This window comes from Micromesistius poutassou (assembly GCF_964030765.1).
Source record: "Micromesistius poutassou genome assembly, chromosome: 3".
Taxonomy (NCBI): Eukaryota; Metazoa; Chordata; class Actinopteri; order Gadiformes; family Gadidae; genus Micromesistius; species Micromesistius poutassou.
In genome coordinates this window covers 23409388-23427810 of record NC_140273.1, presented here as the reverse complement: position 1 = coordinate 23427810, position 18423 = coordinate 23409388, and the positions used below count along the sequence as shown (strand labels likewise).

General features: G+C 52.6%; 1 protein-coding gene across 3 annotated transcripts in view; it reads left to right on the top strand.

Moving 5' to 3' along the window:
- The window catches only part of bptf (bromodomain PHD finger transcription factor), a gene marked incomplete at its 3' end in the record, with an annotated part of 55367 nt that overhangs the window by 28599 nt on the left and 8345 nt on the right, over positions 1-18423 (top strand). For all 3 annotated transcript variants that reach the window (XM_084466092.1, XM_084466090.1, XM_084466091.1), the window contains 13 exons: positions 204-354; positions 902-941; positions 3254-3482; positions 9831-9961; positions 10506-10620; positions 10724-10908; positions 12390-12633; positions 12748-13016; positions 14665-14817; positions 14983-15065; positions 15475-15700; positions 16061-16410; positions 16535-16708. In XM_084466092.1, coding sequence (XP_084322218.1) covers positions 204-354; positions 902-941; positions 3254-3482; positions 9831-9961; positions 10506-10620; positions 10724-10908; positions 12390-12633; positions 12748-13016; positions 14665-14817; positions 14983-15065; positions 15475-15700; positions 16061-16410; positions 16535-16708 — 2350 coding nt within the window. The remainder of the gene's footprint in view (positions 1-203; positions 355-901; positions 942-3253; positions 3483-9830; positions 9962-10505; positions 10621-10723; positions 10909-12389; positions 12634-12747; positions 13017-14664; positions 14818-14982; positions 15066-15474; positions 15701-16060; positions 16411-16534; positions 16709-18423) is intronic.

Here is an 18423-nt window from a genome sequence, read left to right as displayed (position 1 = left end):
AGATGTATTAATAACAATATATCACTTAGTCTATATTATACCGTATGGCTCAAAGTAGCCCATACATTGTGGCATATTGAATGCAGATGATTGTCATTATGTGGTGTAACGTGAAAGGTTGTCGGAGGCAGTGGGGGATGGGTTTCATTTAGACGGCCGTAGGAAGCCCTGACGAGCGGCTGATGTCCCTCCTCTCCCCCCAGAGACCCACACCCCCCAGCGGAAAGGCCTGCGCTCCAGCGCCCTGCGGCCCAAGAAGCCCGAGCCGGCCAAACAGACGGGCCCCATCGTGATCGAGACCTGGGTGGCAGAGGAGGAGCTGGACCTGTGGGAGATCAGAGCCTTCTCAGAGAGGTGGGGCACGGCAGGGCCTGTTGAGACCAGAGCCTTCTCAGAGAGGAGGGGCACATCAGGGCCTGTTGAGATCAGAGCCTTCTCAGAGAGGTGGGGCACATCAGGGCCTGTTGAGATCAGAGCCTTCTCAGAGAGGAGGGGCACATCAGGGCCTGTTGAGATCAGAGCCTTCTCAGAGAGGAGGGGCACATCAGGGCCTGTTGAGACCAGAGCCTTCTCAGAGAGGTGGGGCCTGTTGAGATCAGAGCCTTCTCAGAGAGGTGGGGCCAGATGAGATGGACATTGCTCAGTTGTCCAATAGTCTTTGAGCCAAGGGTCCACTGTCCCTGTACAATGAAAAGATGAGGGATGTTCTCTAAATATCTGAATTGAACAGAACCTAAACAACTCGACATGCCTGTTTATTTAGAGTTGCTCTGTAATTCCCACCTACCCATCACCCTAACTCGCCCCCTCTTACAGTTCAGATACTATGCCAGAGGTATGTTTGATGCATTTGTTCAGCTAAGATTCCTATGGTTGAGTCTTCTGGTCTGCTGTTTTTCAGGGTGGAGAAAGAGAAGGCTCAGGCTGCTGAAAATGCCAAGGTGAGTCTTTAAAAATATAATGGAACATTCAAATATAACCCAGGAAGTGTTACTTAAAGGGACACCTCACCCATTTGCATTAAGCTTTGTATCGTTAGAAACGCAGTCATAGTTTTTGAATGGTCGTGCATCATTCCCTCATTTTCCCCTGAGACGTCCCTCAGGCTGTTATGTTACGTCCCTCAGGGAGTGAACGCTGATTGGCTGTTATGTTACGTCCCTCAGGGAGTGAACGCTGATTGGCTGTTATGTTACGTCCCTCAGGGAGTGAACGCTGATTGGCTGTAATGTTACGCCCCTCAGGGAGTGAACGCTGATTGGCTGTAATGTTACGCCCCTCAGGGAGTGAACGCTGATTGGCTGTTATGTTACGTCCCTCAGGGAGTGAACGCTGATTGGCTGTTATGTTCCGTCCCTCAGGGAGTGAACGCTGATTGGCTGTTATGTTACGTCCCTCAGGGAGTGAACGCTGATTGGCTGTTATGTTACGTCCCTCAGGGAGTGAACGCTGATTGGCTGTTATGTTCCGTCCCTCAGGGAGTGAACGCTGATTGGCTGTTATGTTACGTCACTCAGGGAGTGAACGCTGATTGGCTGTTATGTTACGTCACTCAGGGAGTGAACGCTGATTGGCGTTGTGGGAGTTGTTGTCTGCAATCCACAAGCGCCAAAAAGTCACTCAGTGCGTTTACATGACACTCAAGAAAGTCAAATTATTGGGGTAGTCCAACTATGATTGGATTATTAAGATGCATGTATACACCTTAGTCAAGCTAAAATCGAGTCGGATTGGGCTTCTCATAGTCGAATTAAGACCCCTAGATTATTCGACTGTTAGTCGCATTAAGGGTGCATGTACTGAGTGGGATTGGATTATGCGTTCTGCGCATGCTCCAGATCTTTTCCGGGAGCCGTGAGCCGGAAGTAGAAGGAGACAATAGTCGCGTTGTTGTTGCCGTCGGAAAACAAGAAACGGCAATTTATTTAAGAAGGTGGTGCAGAAGATGGAGGAAGCCGGTGAATGCAGTTACCCCTATAAGAACTGTGCCCCGGCCGTGGGAGCGCGCATGGCATGCATTCATTAAAGGTGGAAGCACACAGACACTACGCTTCCATTTCACCCAAGGCTGAATTAAAAGTACATGTTTTCCTAAATGTGGGTCGTCAACGAGGTTGTAAAGTAGTAACTTCGGGCACATCTGTCAAAAGAAATGTTTTTTTTTTCCCCCGACGTGTTTACGGTCTTTATTCATTCATTGCGCCGCAGCCGAACTGACGGGGATATTCTCTGATATTATGAATCTTAAAGACCGCGTTGGGTTCTCAGACTCTCTGATACTTCCACAACAAGTAAAGACTTATAGTGGGGGTTATCTCGCCCATGGGGGAAAAAGGAATTGGGGGAATGCCGTATACGGATGGGCGGCGGAGGGGCTGCTCCGATCCGCAGATTGTAAACACGTTGGAAGAAAAAAACATTTATTTTGAGGTGACATGGACCCGAAGTGAACTGACAGCTGTCTACTGAAAACATCTTTCTCGAATGCCGCCTGAGTTTGTTGTTGCTGGTGACGTAAAGAGGTCAGCCGGTGGCTCTATTACCACTAGTTGAAATGGGCACAGCGCCACCTATCGTACCGGGGCATGACACGCTTCGGCCAATGAATCGATTTACTCACCGCCATGTATACGCGGACAATTGCAGTTGTCCAATTGCGGAGCATAATCAGCTATGGCTTTGATCGGATTAAGCTGTGCATGTAAACGTTCTGACTGTCTTCTTGGTCAAGAAGGCACCAAATTAGAAATTGATGTTACTATTCGACTACATATATGACCCACTTTCAATACAGATTCATGTCTCCACTGGTGAAATTCCCCTTCAAGTTTGGATTAGTTCAAATGACTTGCAGAGATTTGCCGTTTTACTTTTAAGCAGGAAGGGCAGGGAAAGCAATGCTGACCACAAGCTGTAGTTCTCACCAGAGACCTCCTGACCTCCTGACTCTTAAAGTCCTCTGGTTCACTCTGCTCTGTTTAAAGTCCTCTGGTTCACTCTCCCTGTTTAAAGTCCTCTGGTTCACTCTGCTCTGTTTAAAGTCCTCTGGTTCACTCTGCTCTGTTTAAAGTCCTCTGGTTCACTCTGCTCTGTTTAAAGTCCTCTGGTTCACTCTGCTCTGTTTAAAGTCCTCTGGTTCACTCTGCTCTGTTTAAAGTCCTCTGGTTCACTCTCTCTGTTTAAAGTCCTCTGGTTCACTCTGCTCTGTTTAAAGTCCTCTGGTTCACTCTGCTCTCCCTGTTCTTCCTTCCAGAAGCGTCTAGATCTGAAGCCGGGCTCGGTGGCAGTGGCCACTCCGTCTGGCACCACGTCCACGCCGACCAGCACCCCCAAGGTCATGGTGGGCTCGCTGGCGGGTCAGGTGACCCCCGGCACCAAGGTGGTGCTCACGACCAAGATGGGCACCCCCGTCACATTCCAGCAGAACAAGAACTTCCAGCAGTCCTTCGCCACCTGGGTGAAGCAGGGCCAGACCACGCAAGGTACGGCCGCCTACTGCTGCCTCACTCTGAAACAAACACGCACACCAACAACTGCACTGCCACCCATCCTTGGTACAGGCCCCGAGGGCCGACCTGAGAGGACTCCCCAGCCTGACCTGGGACCAGTAGTCGGTCCTCTCTGTGGGTTCACACAGTTTGTTTTTTACGGTAAAATCAAGGAAGATGAAGGTAAACCTTGAACTACTCTGTACTTATAAATGCATAAAAAATACTCTATAGATAACAAAACAATGAAGTTTGTTGCTGTGGTGCAGACTAACTATATTGTTGCAGAAATCCTGGCTGGAAACTGCGCAGACTTTAGATGTTAATGTTATCGTCTAATTTGAGAAACAAAGCTGGATTGCTGGCTTGGGGCGATAATGATAAAATAATAAGTATAAGTATTTAATTATGGACATCAAGCTGTAGAGATTCATACTAGTCATACTCTACATCTCAGACAGAAGAAGGCTCTGATTGTCTTCAGTCAGTCTATGTACAATGTCAGAGACAGATTGGTTGGGTGTTATCGATGGATCTCCTCTCTAGTGAGTTCTGGTGGTCTAGGTGGTTCTGCAGAACCTGAGTGGGCACTTCCTCCTGGTCTTTGTTAACTCATGGATGGGACCTTGTGTTATTTCATTTAGCACGTGGGGCTCTGGTGTCTTATGTCCTGAGTCTTGTTCCGCTCCGTCTGGGTGGATCCCAGCCCTTTGATTGTCTCTGGTTGGAGTTGTGTCTGATTGGCTGAGGTGGGGCCAGGTGACCACCTGCAGTGCGTAGCTAGCAAAAGACGCTACAGCCAATGGTGTCAGAAGTGCGTATTTGAGTGTTGCTATTAATCCTCCCTGGGGTGTCTTAGGGACAGTAGCGCCGCGGGCCAGACCTTCCATTACAGGGTCCTCATAGGAGGGGAGGCTCTCTGCTACCTCTGACCTTTACCTCCGTGGCACCCGGAGGTAAAGGTCATCATCACGGCTTTAGAAAAACAGCATCTTTATTGTATACTAAATCATTTCAATCGGGGCTCAGAAACTGGGGACGGTGCCCAAGAGTTTGCATTCACATGCATACACGTGCAAGCAGTTTACAGTCAGTGACAGTCGTCCGTGGTCCTAATTATCAGCCAAGCTGGTGGCCTCCACGTACTAGAGCAGACCGGTACTCCTTTATCAGGCTGGCTCCTGGCCTGTGTCATCTGTCTTAACTGACAGCCAGAGCTCTGTTTATCCCAGCAGCAAATAATAAATCAAATGCTCTGACAAAGGATAAAAAACAATTTATTTATTTTATTTATTTTATTGTTTTATTTAAGACAGGGACCATGTTCATTAATTACGTGGAGCAAAAAGATGGCTTGTACCAGATTATAGCTAAAAGCTCATTTCCATCTGCAATTCCTCATCTGCGGCTGAGCACCCCGGTCATAAGCCCGTCATTAGAAGCTATACTGCTTGGTGGAAGATTGTTCTTTTCTTCTCAATAAATTGAGAAGTATTTTATGTTTAATTTGTGGTATCTTGCTAGGTAGAATATAGTGCCAGTTAGCCCCCTGTTTTTAAATCACTGCAAACCATGACCTGTTGTGACTAAGTCTGCCTCAGTCTACACTTCAGAAACAGATTGGACATGGCATGTGTGGTGGTGAGCTGACTGACAGTAAGAGTCCAAGCACCCCCCCCAGTCAGTCAGTGCTTTCAGAAACACTCGTGTTGCTTCTGTGCGTCTGAACCGCACCGTGGACACAGTGGGGCTTTCTGAGGGCCACAGTGGAGGACCTGTTTCTCCAGGCTGTAAAGCGCCCTGGAGAGAGGCATCCCTTGCTTCAGTCACTTCTCACGGTTCCCTCCTTCCCCCTGCGTTAGTCGGAGCCGGGCGTAGCTGTTGGAGAGCGTAGGGCCTGGCTACACACCGCCCTTTGAGTTGGCTCCTGAAAAGCCTTTTGCTGTTACGAGAAGGTTTTGGAATAATTCAGAGTTTAATATTGTTATGATTACTGTAAGCCTCTATGCTGCTTTATTGGATGCAAATAAGGTAGTTTGTCAGGACGATGGACCTAGCTGACTAAAGGCTGCCCCACACTACAAGATTTTTTAATCTTATGTGATTTTTGAGTCGGATGTACACCACACACATAAAGAGAATCTCAGCCCATTTGTTGCTCTCCGATCGTAAATACAAATACATGAGATTCGAACACAAGACGGAACACCACACACTATAGGACAATCTTGTCCTCTAGTGTCCCGCTGCAGGGCCGTGGAGGTGGAACTAGAGCCACTCGCGTCAACAGTGAAGATGGATCAGCGTCTTTTGACGGCAGTGGTTTCCGCGGTGCTTATGCTTACATAATATCAGAGAATATCCGCGTCAGTTCGGCCGCGGCGCAATTAATGAATAAAGATCATAAACACGTCGGAGCCCGAAGTTACTACTGTACAACCTCGTTGATGACCCACATTTAGAAAAACATGTAGGCCTACTTTTAATTCAGCCTTGGGTGAATTCGAAGCGTAGTGTGTTGGACTGTTTTCAAAACGGGTCTTTTAGATTAAAATAAGTAATGCTGTTTGTGAGTCTGTAGCAAATCCTACATCGTTATTGTTGTAGTATTCAACCATTAGCAAGGTGACACTGATTAGCTATTGATACCATAGATGACTGTAATATTACCGTTAGTGAATTGCATAGGGGTCGATGTGAGCTCATGAATATTCATGAGCAAATGCAAACTGAATGGCTGTACAAGTGTTCTGAGACACGGCTGCGAACCGGCAACTTTCAAAAAAAGTAGTGACGGTTCCGTGCCGTGCCGTATCCAGTGGAACAGCCTACATTGACTATAATGGTTTCTAATGTCTTCGGCGAACGGTTTTATTGCCGTGCCGCTTCCGTGACGGTTCTGGTGGAAGTTGCCCTTCACTCAACATTCCGAACATATCTATCATGTTGGATAACCCCGATTTTGCGATGGGGTGCTCTTGGAGTTGATGAGGTTCTATCTTAGAACACTACGGCAGACAGGATCATCTTGGCCGATTTTCGTCCAGATTCGGCTGCCATGGGAACGCCACCCCGATTATCGTAAGGGGCAAATCGGGCCGGATATCGTGACATTTCTCTTGTAGTGTGGGGTGAGCTTTAGACTCCACTGCTCTTTGAGGGGTTTCCATGTTGGCTAGATGCGTTCTACCCCGTTGCCAGGGCAACCTTTTACCGGAGTCGGTTGAGTTGGGCTGGGCCCTGACAGCACAACGGCCCGCTCTGAGGTGCAGGGGATCTGTTTGAAGCCGTCTCCTGGGGGCTGGCTAACGTGAGGCCGTGGCTGTGGTCCAATGGGATGAAGGCCCAGCGGGGGGCCGTCCCACCGGCACGCCGTGCTTTCACAGCTGTCTGGAGCTGAGCTGATGTCAGTGTGGCGGTGAAACGTGCTCCTGTTGACGCGAGGCTGCACCGCAGGCGGGCCAGAGGGCGCTGGGCTGAAGGGGCTCCCGTCTCTCAGGGAGCGGCGGGGCGGGGCGGAGCGTTTAATGGGCCCGTGTGTTTGGTCAGCGCCGATGTCGGGCTTCATGTTTGTTTTGGAAGGCCTGCAGGAAGCGAGGCAGGAGAACAAGTTTACCCTGAGGTCTGCCTCCAGACGGGGAGGCCTCTATGGCCGCGGCTGTTGGTGTTGATGTGGTCGGCTCTTTACTACACCTCTGGATGAATGAGCTGCCCCCGCCCAACCCCCTACAGCCACACTGCTGTGTGTGTGTGTGTGTGTGTGTGTGTGTGTGTGTGTGTGTGTGTGTGTGTGTGTGTGTGTGTGTGTGTGTGTGTGTGTGTGTGTGTGTGTGTGTGTGTGTGTGTGTGTGTGTGTGTGTGTGTGTGTGTCGGGGCAGGGCGTGTTTGAAGAGAAAAGCCTTGATGTATGAGTTAGCTACTTGACTTCAGTCCAGATATAGAGGAGAGAGATATAGAGGAGTGGGGCTGGAGGAGAGAGAGATATAGAGTGGGGCTGGAGAGAGAGAGAGATATAGAGGAGTGGGGCTGGAGAGAGAGAGAGATATAGAGGAGTGGGGCTGGAGGAGAGAGAGATATAGAGTGGGGCTGGAGAGAGAGAGAGATATAGAGGAGTGGGGCTGGAGAGAGAGAGAGATATAGAGGAGTGGGGCTGGAGGAGAGAGAGATATAGAGGAGTTTACCTACAGGTATAAATACAGTAAGCTGACCCTGCTATAGAGGAGTTTACCTACAGGTATAAATACAGTAAGCTGACCCTGCTATAGAGGAGTTTACCTACAGTATAAATACAGTAAGCTGACCCTGCTATAGAGGAGTTTACCTACAGGTATAAATACAGTAAGCTGACCCTGCTATAGAGGAGTTTACCTACAGGTATAAATACAGTAAGCTGACCCTGCTATAGAGGAGTTTACCTACAGTATAAATACAGTAAGCTGACCCTGCTATAGAGGAGTTTACCTACAGGTATAAATACAGTAAGCTGACCCTGCTATAGAGGAGTTTACCTACAGTATAAATACAGTAAGCTGACCCTGCTATAGAGGAGTTTACCTACAGGTATAAATACAGTAAGCTGACCCTGCTATAGAGGAGTTTACCTACAGGTATAAATACAGTAAGCTGACCCTGCTATAGAGGAGTTTACCTACAGGTATAAATACAGTAAGCTGACCCTGCTATAGAGGAGTTTACCTACAGGTATAAATACAGTAAGCTGACCCTGCTATAGAGGAGTTTACCTACAGGTATAAATACAGTAAGCTGACCCTGCTATAGAGGAGTTTACCTACAGTATAAATACAGTAAGCTGACCCTGCTATAGAGGAGTTTACCTACAGTATAAATACAGTAAGCTGACCCTGCTATAGAGGAGTTTACCTACAGGTATAAATACAGTAAGCTGACCCTGCTATAGAGGAGTTTACCTACGGTATAAATACAGTAAGCTGACCCTGCTATAGAGGAGTTTACCTACAGGTATAAATACAGTAAGCTGACCCTGCTATAGAGGAGTTTACCTACAGTATAAATACAGTAAGCTGACCCTGCTATAGAGGAGTTAACCTACAGGTATAAATACAGTAAGCTGACCCTGCTATAGAGGAGTTAACCTACAGGTATAAATACAGTAAGCTGACCCTGCTATAGAGGAGTTTACCTACAGGTATAAATACAGTAAGCTGACCCTGCTATAGAGGAGTTTACCTACAGGTATAAATACAGTAAGCTGACCCTGCTATAGAGGAGTTTACCTACAGGTATAAATACAGTAAGCTGACCCTGCTATAGAGGAGTTTACCTACAGGTATAAATACAGTAAGCTGACCCTGCTATAGAGGAGTTTACCTACAGGTATAAATACAGTAAGCTGACCCTGCTATAGAGGCGTGGGGCTCAGGGAGAACGTTTCATATCATTCAGTATCTGTATTAAAAACATCTGGGTGATTTCAGCTCACTGAACAGATGTTTCCCCGTTCAATGATGCAGCGGTTCTACATGAACGCCCCCCTGCCAGCGCAGTCTGCCTTTCACCTTCTTTGGGTCGTCGTTTTTTTAAAATAATAATAATGCTCGGATATCACTCTTTCAGCCCCCAGTCCTCTCAGTGTCTCACTCCTTCATCACCATGTCGTCCCAGTGTCTCACTCCTTCATCACCAGCATCACACTGTCTCACTCCTTCATCACCAGCATCACACGGTCTCACTCCTTCACCCCCCCGTCCTCCCACTGTCTCACTCCTTCACCCCCCAGTCCTCTCACTGTCTCACTCCTTCACCCCCCCGTCCTCCCAGTGTCTCACTCCTTCACCCCCGTCCTCCCACTGTCTCACTCCTTCACCCCCGTCCTCCCACTAGGTGTTTCTAAACTGCCGGTTCGGTCACAGCTCGGCCCGCCCGTCTTCTCTTTGGTTTCCTGTGTGAACCCGAGGGGGTCAAACCCCGTCTTCACGGAGCCTGCTCACCGAGTCTAGACCTCTTTAGAATCATTTGTATACTACAAATGTTTTTATTTTTTTATGATTCAAGAGACTCGCATGCAAGAATGAGTTCACGTCCGAGTGTAGGCTACAAACGTGATTAACTAAACGTAGATCGCACCGTCTTTCCCCGTCTTCGTTTAATGCGACTGCATCCCCTTCTCTCCCCTGATGGTCAGCAGCTCGTGGATTTCACCGTCTCTCCAGTTAGAACGACTCATGTTGATATCACTGTGTTGTCTCTGTTGTAGAGACAACAGCAACACCTCTACCCAAGCCCCTGGCAGGACCCAGGCCCTGGTAACACCTGGTAACACCTGGTCCCCCCCCGCTCACCTGTCCCCCCCCCTCTCACCAGGTGTGATGCAGCAGAAGGTTCTGGGCATCATCCCCTCCGGCGCTGCGGGAGCCGCTCAGACCTACACCACCTTCCAGCCCCGCACAGCCACCCTCAACATCAGACCCAACACGCCGGGATCCCCCCAGCAGGTCAGACCCCCCCCCCAGCAGGTCAGACCCCCCCCCCAGCAGGTCAGACCCCCCCCCAGCAGGTGAGGGTTAGGGTTAGCTAACCCTAACCCTAACCCTTGGATTAAACGGTTGTTTTGGTTTGGTAGTAGAGCGGTACAGATGTTAACCCTTGGATTAAACGGTTGTTTTGGTTTGGTAGTAGAGCGGTACAGATGTTAACCCTTGGATTAAACGGTTGTTTTGGTTTGGTAGTAGAGCGGTACAGATGTTAACCCTTGGATTAAACGGTTGTTTTGGTTTGGTAGTAGAACGGTACAGATGTTAACCCTTGGATTAAACGGTTGTTTTGGTTTGGTAGTAGGACGGTACAGATGTTAACCCTTGGATTAAACGGTTGTTTTGGTTTGGTAGTAGAACGGTACAGATGTTAACCCTTGGATTAAACGGTTGTTTTGATTTGGTAGTAGAGCGGTACAGATGTTAACCCTTGGATTAAACGGTTGTTTTGATTTGGTAGTAGAGCGGTACAGATGTTAACCCTTGGATTAAACGGTTGCTGCAGGTGCTGACGGCTGGAGGTCAGATCCGGCCCGGTATGACGGTGATCAGAACGCCCGTCCAGCCGGCGGGAGCTCTGGGCAAGACCATCCTGAGAACCCCCCTGGTGGTTCAGCAAGGTACCTCCTACTGCTCCTCTGTCAGTGGGCCTCTGGGTCTGCTGCAGCTTCATGTGTGTTATAGAGAGTGTCTAAAGGTCGTGACCCGGCGCCCCTCTCCTAGGTCACGGCGGGCAGCAGGTGGTCACCCAGATCATCCGGGGCCAGGCCGTCACCACAACAGTAGCCAGCCCCGCCCCCCCAGGCCAGCGGCTAGCCGGCCCCCTGGGGCCCGGCCAGACCGCCGTCCCCCGACCTCAGCAGGGCCAGTTCAAACTGACCCTTACCCAGCTGTCCCAGCTGACCCAGGTTAGTGTCCTCTAACTAACCCAGGTTAGTGTCCTCTAACTAACCCAGGTTAGTGTCCTCCTCAACTAACCCAGGTTAGTGTCCTCCTCAACTAACCCAGGCTAGTGTCCTCTAACTAACCCAGGTTAGTGTCCTCCTCAACTAACCCAGGCTAGTGTCCTCTAACTAACCCAGGTTAGTGTCCTCTAACTAACTCAGGCTAGTGTCCTCTAACTAACCCAGGTTAGTGTCCTCTAACTAACCCAGGTTAGTGTCCTCTAACTAACCCAGGTTAGTGTCCTCTAACTAACCCAGGTTAGTGTCCTCTAACTAACCCAGGTTAGGGTCCTCTAACTAACCCAGGTTAGTGTCCTCTAACTAACCCAGGTTAGTGTCCTCTAACTAACCCAGGTTAGTGTCCTCTAACTAACCCAGGTTAGTGTCCTCTAACTAACCCGGGTTAGTGTCCTCCTCAACTAACCCAGGTTAGTGTCCTCCTCAACTAACCCAGGCTAGTGTCCTCTAACTAACCCAGGTTAGTGTCCTCTAACTAACCCAGGTTAGTGTCCTCCTCAACTAACCCAGGCTAGTGTCCTCTAACTAACCCAGGTTAGTGTCCTCTAACTAACTCAGGCTAGTGTCCTCTAACTAACCCAGGTTAGTGTCCTCTAACTAACCCAGGTTAGTGTCCTCTAACTAACCCAGGTTAGTGTCCTCCTCAACTAACCCAGGTTAGTGTCCTCTAACTAACCCAGGTTAGGGTCCTCTAACTAACCCAGGTTAGTGTCCTCTAACTAACCCAGGTTAGTGTCCTCTAACTAACCCAGGTTAGTGTCCTCTAACTAACCCAGGTTAGGGTCCTCTAACTAACCCAGGTTAGTGTCCTCTAACTAACCCAGGTTAGTGTCCTCTAACTAACCCAGGCTAGTGTCCTCTAACTAACCCAGGTTAGTGTCCTCTAACTAACCCAGGTTAGTGTCCTCCTCAACTAACCCAGGTTAGTGTCCTCTAACTAACCCAGGTTAGTGTCCTCTAACTAACCCAGGCTAGTGTCCTCTAACTAACCCAGGTTAGTGTCCTCTAACTAACCCAGGCTAGTGTCCTCCTCAACTAACCCAGGTTAGTGTCCTCTAACTAACCCAGGTTAGTGTCCTCTAACTAACCCAGGTTAGTGTCCTCCTCAACTAACCCAGGTTAGTGTCCTCTAACTAACCCAGGTTAGTGTCCTCTAACTAACCCAGGTTAGTGTCCTCTAACTAACCCAGGCTAGTGTTGTTAACTAACCCAGGCTAGTGTTGTTAACTAACCCAGGCTAGTGTTGTTAACTAACCCAGGCTAGTGTTGTTAACTAACCCAGGCTAGTGTTGTTAACTGACCCAGGCTAGTGTTGTTAACTAACCCAGGCCAGTGTTGTTAACTAACCCAGGCTAGTGTTGTTAACTGACCCAGGCCAGTGTTAACTAACCCAGGCCAGTGTTAACAGAGCGCTCTCTCCTCTCCAGAAGCAGCAGGGCGTGGCGGGGCCGGGGGGCCCGGCGGCGGGGGCCCCGGCGGGGCCCGTGGCCCAGCAGGGCCTGACGGTGATGGTGCAGGGCCACGGGCAGACGGCGGGCCAGCTGCAGGTCATCCCCCAGGGGGTGACGGTGATCCCCGGGCCCGGCCAGCAGCTCATGCAGGCGGCGCTGCCCAACGGACAGTTCCAGCGCTTCCTGTTCACCCCGGTGGCCTCGGCGGCCACGCCCACAGGTAGGAGGGGGCTGCTCCTGGGGCGGAGGGACGGGGTGGTTTGTTCTCTCTCTTCATCTCTCTTCATCTCTCTTCATCTCTCTTCATCTCTCTTCATCTCCGTTGTCCCCTCAGCGACGGTGGTCCCCGGGCCGCTGCAGACGTCCACCAAGGCCCCCGCCCAGCCCGCCCAGCAGGCCGCCGCCCCCGTGCAGGCGGGGGCCGCCCCCCAGGCCGCGCCCGGCACCCCCCCTCTGGTCACGCCCCAGGGCCAGCTGCCCCCCCAGACCCAGGCCCACATGCCCATCCAGTCCCCCACGCCCCTCCAGGTGAAGACGCAGGCGGGCCGGGCCCCCCTGCAGCCGGCCCCCCAGGTGGTGGCCGTGCCCGGGCTGCAGCCCCAGGTACGCCCCCCCCCCCCACAGGCGCATGTGTTGACTGAATCAGTAGTGAGCCCTCAGAGAGTAAGAGGGTTGGAGCTGCACCGTGGAGGGCCTCGCCACTGGGCACAGACAGATGGTTCACAATGTGCCTTTTTATCACAAACCATTAGATGTGTTGCTCTCCTCCTGTCCTGGCCCATGCCACAGATTAGAATAGCATTTTAGAACATCAAATATGTTTTCGCCCCCAGACTTGAATAGTTGTTTTTGGGCTGGATGCTTCTGGAGTGTCTGAAGGCTCTCGTTACACCTGCTGGCCCACAGTGACACAGTGTGGTTTAACTCCTGGTCCACGGTGACACAGTGTGGTTTAACTCCTGCTGGCCCACGGTGACACAGTGTGGTTTAACTCCTGCTGGTGACACAGTGTGGTTTAACTCCTGCTGGTCCACGGTGACACAGTGTGGTTTAACTCCTGCTGGTCCACGGTGACACAGTGTGGTTTAACTCCTGCTGGTCCACGGTGACACAGTGTGGTTTAACTCCTGCTGGTGACACAGTGTGGTTTAACTCCTGCTGGCCCACGCTGACACAGTGTGGTTTAACTCCTGCTGGTCCACGGTGACACAGTGTGGTTTAACTCCTGCTGGCCCACGGTGACACAGTGTGGTTTAACTCCTGCTGGTGACACAGTGTGGTTTAACTCCTGCTGGCCCACGGTGACACAGTGTGGTTTAACTCCTGCTGGTGACACAGTGTGGTTTAACTCCTGCTGGTCCACGGTGACACAGTGTGGTTTAACTCCTGCTGGCCCACGCTGACACAGTGTGGTTTAACTCCTGGTGACACAGTGTGGTTTAACTCCTGCTGGTGACACAGTGTGGTTTAACTCCTGGTGACACAGTGTGGTTTAACTCCTGCTGGTGACACAGTGTGGTTTAACTCCTGCTGGTGACACAGTGTGGTTTAACTCCTGGTGACACAGTGTGGTTTAACTCCTGCTGGTGACACAGTGTGGTTTAACTCCTGCTGGTGACACAGTGTGGTTTAACTCCTGCTGGTGACACAGTGTGGTTTAACTCCTGCTGGTGACACAGTGTGGTTTAACTCCTGCTGGTGACACAGTGTGGTTTAACTCCTGGTGACACAGTGTGGTTTAACTCCTGGTGACACAGTGTGGTTTAACTCCTGCTGGTGACACAGTGTGGTTTAACTCCTGCTGGTGACACAGTGTGGTTTAACTCCTGGTGACACAGTGTGGTTTAACTCCTGCTGGTGACACAGTATGGTTTAACTCCTGCTGGTGACACAGTGTGGTTTAACTGCTGGTGACACAGTGTGGTTTAACTCCTGGTGACACAGTGTGGTTTAACTCCTGCTGGTGACACAGTGTGGTTTAACTCCTGGTGACACAGTGTGGTTTAACTCCTGGTGACACAGTGTGGTTTAACTCCTGGTGACACAGTGTGGTTTAACTCCTGCTGGTGACACAGTGTGGTTTAACTCCTGGTGACACAGTGTGGGTTAACATGGGCTGTTCCCACGGAGCACCTTCAACCTAAAAGCACCCTAACAAGAGGGCCACTCCTTACTGGTGCATTCCCAACAGCTGGTTGGCTTGGTGTCTACCTGTGTGTGTGTGTGTGTGTGTGTGTGTGTGTGTGTGTAGGTGGGTAACGTGGTGACCATCCAGACGGCCTCGGTCCAGGAGCAGCTCCAGAGGATCCAGCAGCTCCGGGAGCAGCAGCAGAAGAAGAAGCAGGCGGCTGAGGCCAAGAGGGAGCAGACCCCCCACGCCGCCGGACACCTGCTGCAGAAACAGGTGCTGGGGGGGTCCGGGGGGTCTGGGGGGGTCCAGGGGGGTCTGGGGGAGTCCAGGAGGTCTGGGGGGGTCCAGGGGGTCTGGGGGGGTCCAGGGGGTCTGGGTGGGCCAGTCAGTCTATTGCACTGCTTTACGTGTGTGTGTGTGTGTGTGTGTGTGTGTTAGGTGGTGATGAAGCAGAATGCCGTCATTGAACATTTGAAGCAGAAGAAGACCATGACCCCTGCTGAGAGGGAGGAGAACCAGAGGTGAACGCACACACACACAGGTCGCTGGTCCCTGGTCCCTGTGACCCCTCTGGTCCCCTGGTCCCTGTGACCCCTCTGGTCCCTGGTCCCTGTGACCCCTCTGGTCCCCTGGTCCCTGTGACCCCTCTGGTCCCCTGGTCCCTGTGACCCCTCTGGTCCCCTGGTCCCTGTGACCCCTCTGGTCCCTGGTCCCTGTGACCCCTCTGGTCCCTGTGACCCCTCTGGTCCCTGGTCCCTGTGACCCCTCTGGTCCCTGGTCCCTGTGACCCCTCTGGTCCCCTGGTCCCTGTGACCCCTCTGGTCCCTGGTCCCTGTGACCCCTCTGAGCCTCTGCAGTCCGTCCCCGTGGCGGTGGACCGGTCGGAGGGGGACCATCAGTCCTCACGTGTGCTCTGTTCTCTGTTGTCAGGATGATCACGTGCAACCAGGTGATGAAGTACATCCTGGACCGCATCGACCGCGACGAGAAGCAGACGGCCAAGCGGCGCCGGAAGGAGGAGGTGGTGGAGCAGAAGAGGAGGAACGCCAACGCCAGCAAGCTGTCCTCGCTGCTGTACCGCCACAAGGAGAGCCTCAAGACGGAGATCCTGAAGAAGAGGGCGCTGCTGGACAAGGAGCTGCAGCTGCAGGCCCAGGTACAGCAGGCCCTCCCTCCACAGGGAGGAGCAGCAGGTACAGCAGGCCCTCCCTCCACAGGGAGGAGCAGCAGGTACAGCAGGCCCTCCCTCCACAGGGAGGAGCAGCAGGTACAGCAGGCCCTCCCTCCACAGGGAGGAGCAGCAGGTACAGCAGGCCCTCCCTCCACAGGGAGGAGCACCAGGTACAGCAGGGAGGTCAGGACCTCCCTCCCTGCCTCTCTCTGAGGCTGAAGCCTTCAGCCTCAGAGAGAGGCAGGGTGGTGACCTCCCTCCCTGCCTCTCTGAGGCTGGTGTCCTCCCTCTCTGAGGCTGATTCAGCCTCAGAGAGGGAGGTCATGACCTCCTCCCCTCCTGCAGGAGGAGCTGAAGAGGGACCTGCTGCGGATGCGACGGGAGAAGGAGAAGGAGAGAGCCCAGGCCGCCGCCCACAACGCCCCCCACCACCACCACGCCCCCTTCGGCAAGGGACACGCCCCCTCCGCCCCCGCCCAGCACCATCAGCCGCAGCACCACCCGGCCGCCGCCTCCCCGCTGGGCCCGGGCCCCGCCGGCCACAAGAGGAAGAGGGAGGGCCCCGCGGGGCCGGGGGCCCCTGTGGCCGGAGCCAAGGGCAAGAGGAAGAAGATGATCTCCACCACCAGCTCCAAGGAGAACCGCAAGGACATCAAGCTGTACTGCGTCTGCAAGACGCCCTACGACGAGTCCAAGTGAGCAGCTCTGTCCCGCTGGAGACACGCGTCAGGATCACGCTCTGCAGACCAGCTCCAGTGAACCTCTGGGTCACCGCAGACCGGTCACCTCCAGGTACTGACGACCCCCTTCTGTCCCCAGGTTCTACATCGGCTGCGACCTGTGCACCAACTGGTACCACGGCGAGTGTGTGGGCATCACGGAGAAGGAGGCCAAGAAGATGGACGACTACATCTGCGCCGAGTGCAAGAGAGCACAGGAGGGCAACACTGAAGAGCTGTACTGCATCTGCCAGACGCCCTACGACGAGTCCCAGTACGTCCCACCTGTCACCACAGCGGGGGTCATGGTGGGGTCACTGAGAGGGACACGTTCAGTCACAGCGGGGGTCATGGTGGGGTCACTGAGAGGGACACGTTCAGTCACAGCGGGGGTCATGGTGGGGTCACTAAGAGGGACACGTTTAGTCACAGCGGGGGTCATGGTGGGGTCACTAAGAGGGACACGTTTAGTCACAGCGGATCAACACCTTTAATTCACATTCAGGGCATTTGGACTCAGACTCTTTTATCCCAGCTACTGACAACTAGTACATTTATTAGAGTAAACAGCAAGTGGCAGGACGTACAATACACAGTCAGGGTGTGATTGGTGTTCTTAGAGTAAGGGAGGAGACGGGGAGGTGGGGGTCAGGGCGGAGGCTGTGCAGCGTCCAGGTGAACCACATTTCAGATGTAATACACACATTTGTGAAAGGATATCCACCTGTGAAGCACGCCTCCGTATTCCTTCTACTAAATAGTTGTCAAGCATCTTCACCAAATGGCTCCCCTACATCCCTGCTGACTAACCCTTACCCTTCTCCTTACCCTTACTAACCCTTCTCCTTACCCTTACTTAACCCTTCCCCTTACCCTACTAACCCTTACCCTTACCCTTACTAACCCTTAACCTTACCCTTACTAACCCTTACCCTTACCCTTACTAACCCTTCCCCCCTTCCCCTAACCCTACTAACCCTACCCTTCCCCTAACCCTTACTAACCCTTACCCAGTTCTTAAGATCGTCTGGGTTCCAGCCCCAGATCCTCCTAGTATTAAGTTGGTGACCACATGAGGGTGAATGGTGACCACATGAGGGTGACCCCCTGTCTCACTGACCCGTCTCACTGACCCCCTGTGACCCCCTGTGACCCCCCGTCTCACTGACCCCCTGTGTCTCCCTGTCTCACTGACCCCCTGTGACCCCCTGTCTCACTGACCTGTCTCACTGACCCCTGTGTCTCCCTGTCTCACTGACCCCCTGTGACCCCCTGTGACCCCCCGTCTCACTGACCCCCTGTGACCCCCCGTCTCACTGACCCCTGTGTCTCCCTGTCTCACTGACCCCCTGTGACCCCCTGTCTCACTGACCTGTCTCACTGACCCCTGTCTCACTGACCCCGTGACCCCCTGTCTCACTGACCCGTCTCACTGACCCGTCTCACTGACCCGTCTCACTGACCCCGTGACCCCCTGTCTCACTGACCCCCTGTCTCACTGACCTGTCTCTCTGACCCTGTCTCACTGACCCCCGTCTCACTGACCCCTGTCTCACTGACCCGTCTCACTGACCCGTCTCACTGACCCCCGTCTCACTGACCCCTGTCTCACTGACCCGTCTCACTGACCCGTCTCACTGACCCGTCTCACTGACCTGTCTCACTGACCCCCTGTGACCCCCTGTCTCACTGACCCTGTCTCACTGACCCCCTGTCTCACTGACCCCCTCTGACCCCCTGTCTCACTGACCCCTGTCTCACTGACCCGTCTCACTGACCCGTCTCACTGACCCCTGTCTCACTGACCCGTCTCACTGACCCGTCTCACTGACCCGTCTCACTGACCTGTCTCACTGACCCCCTGTGACCCCCTGTCTCACTGACCCTGTCTCACTGACCCCCTGTCTCACTGACCTGTCTCTCTGACCCGTCTCACTGACCTGTCTCACTGACCCCCTGTGACCCCCTGTCTCACTGACCTGTCTCACT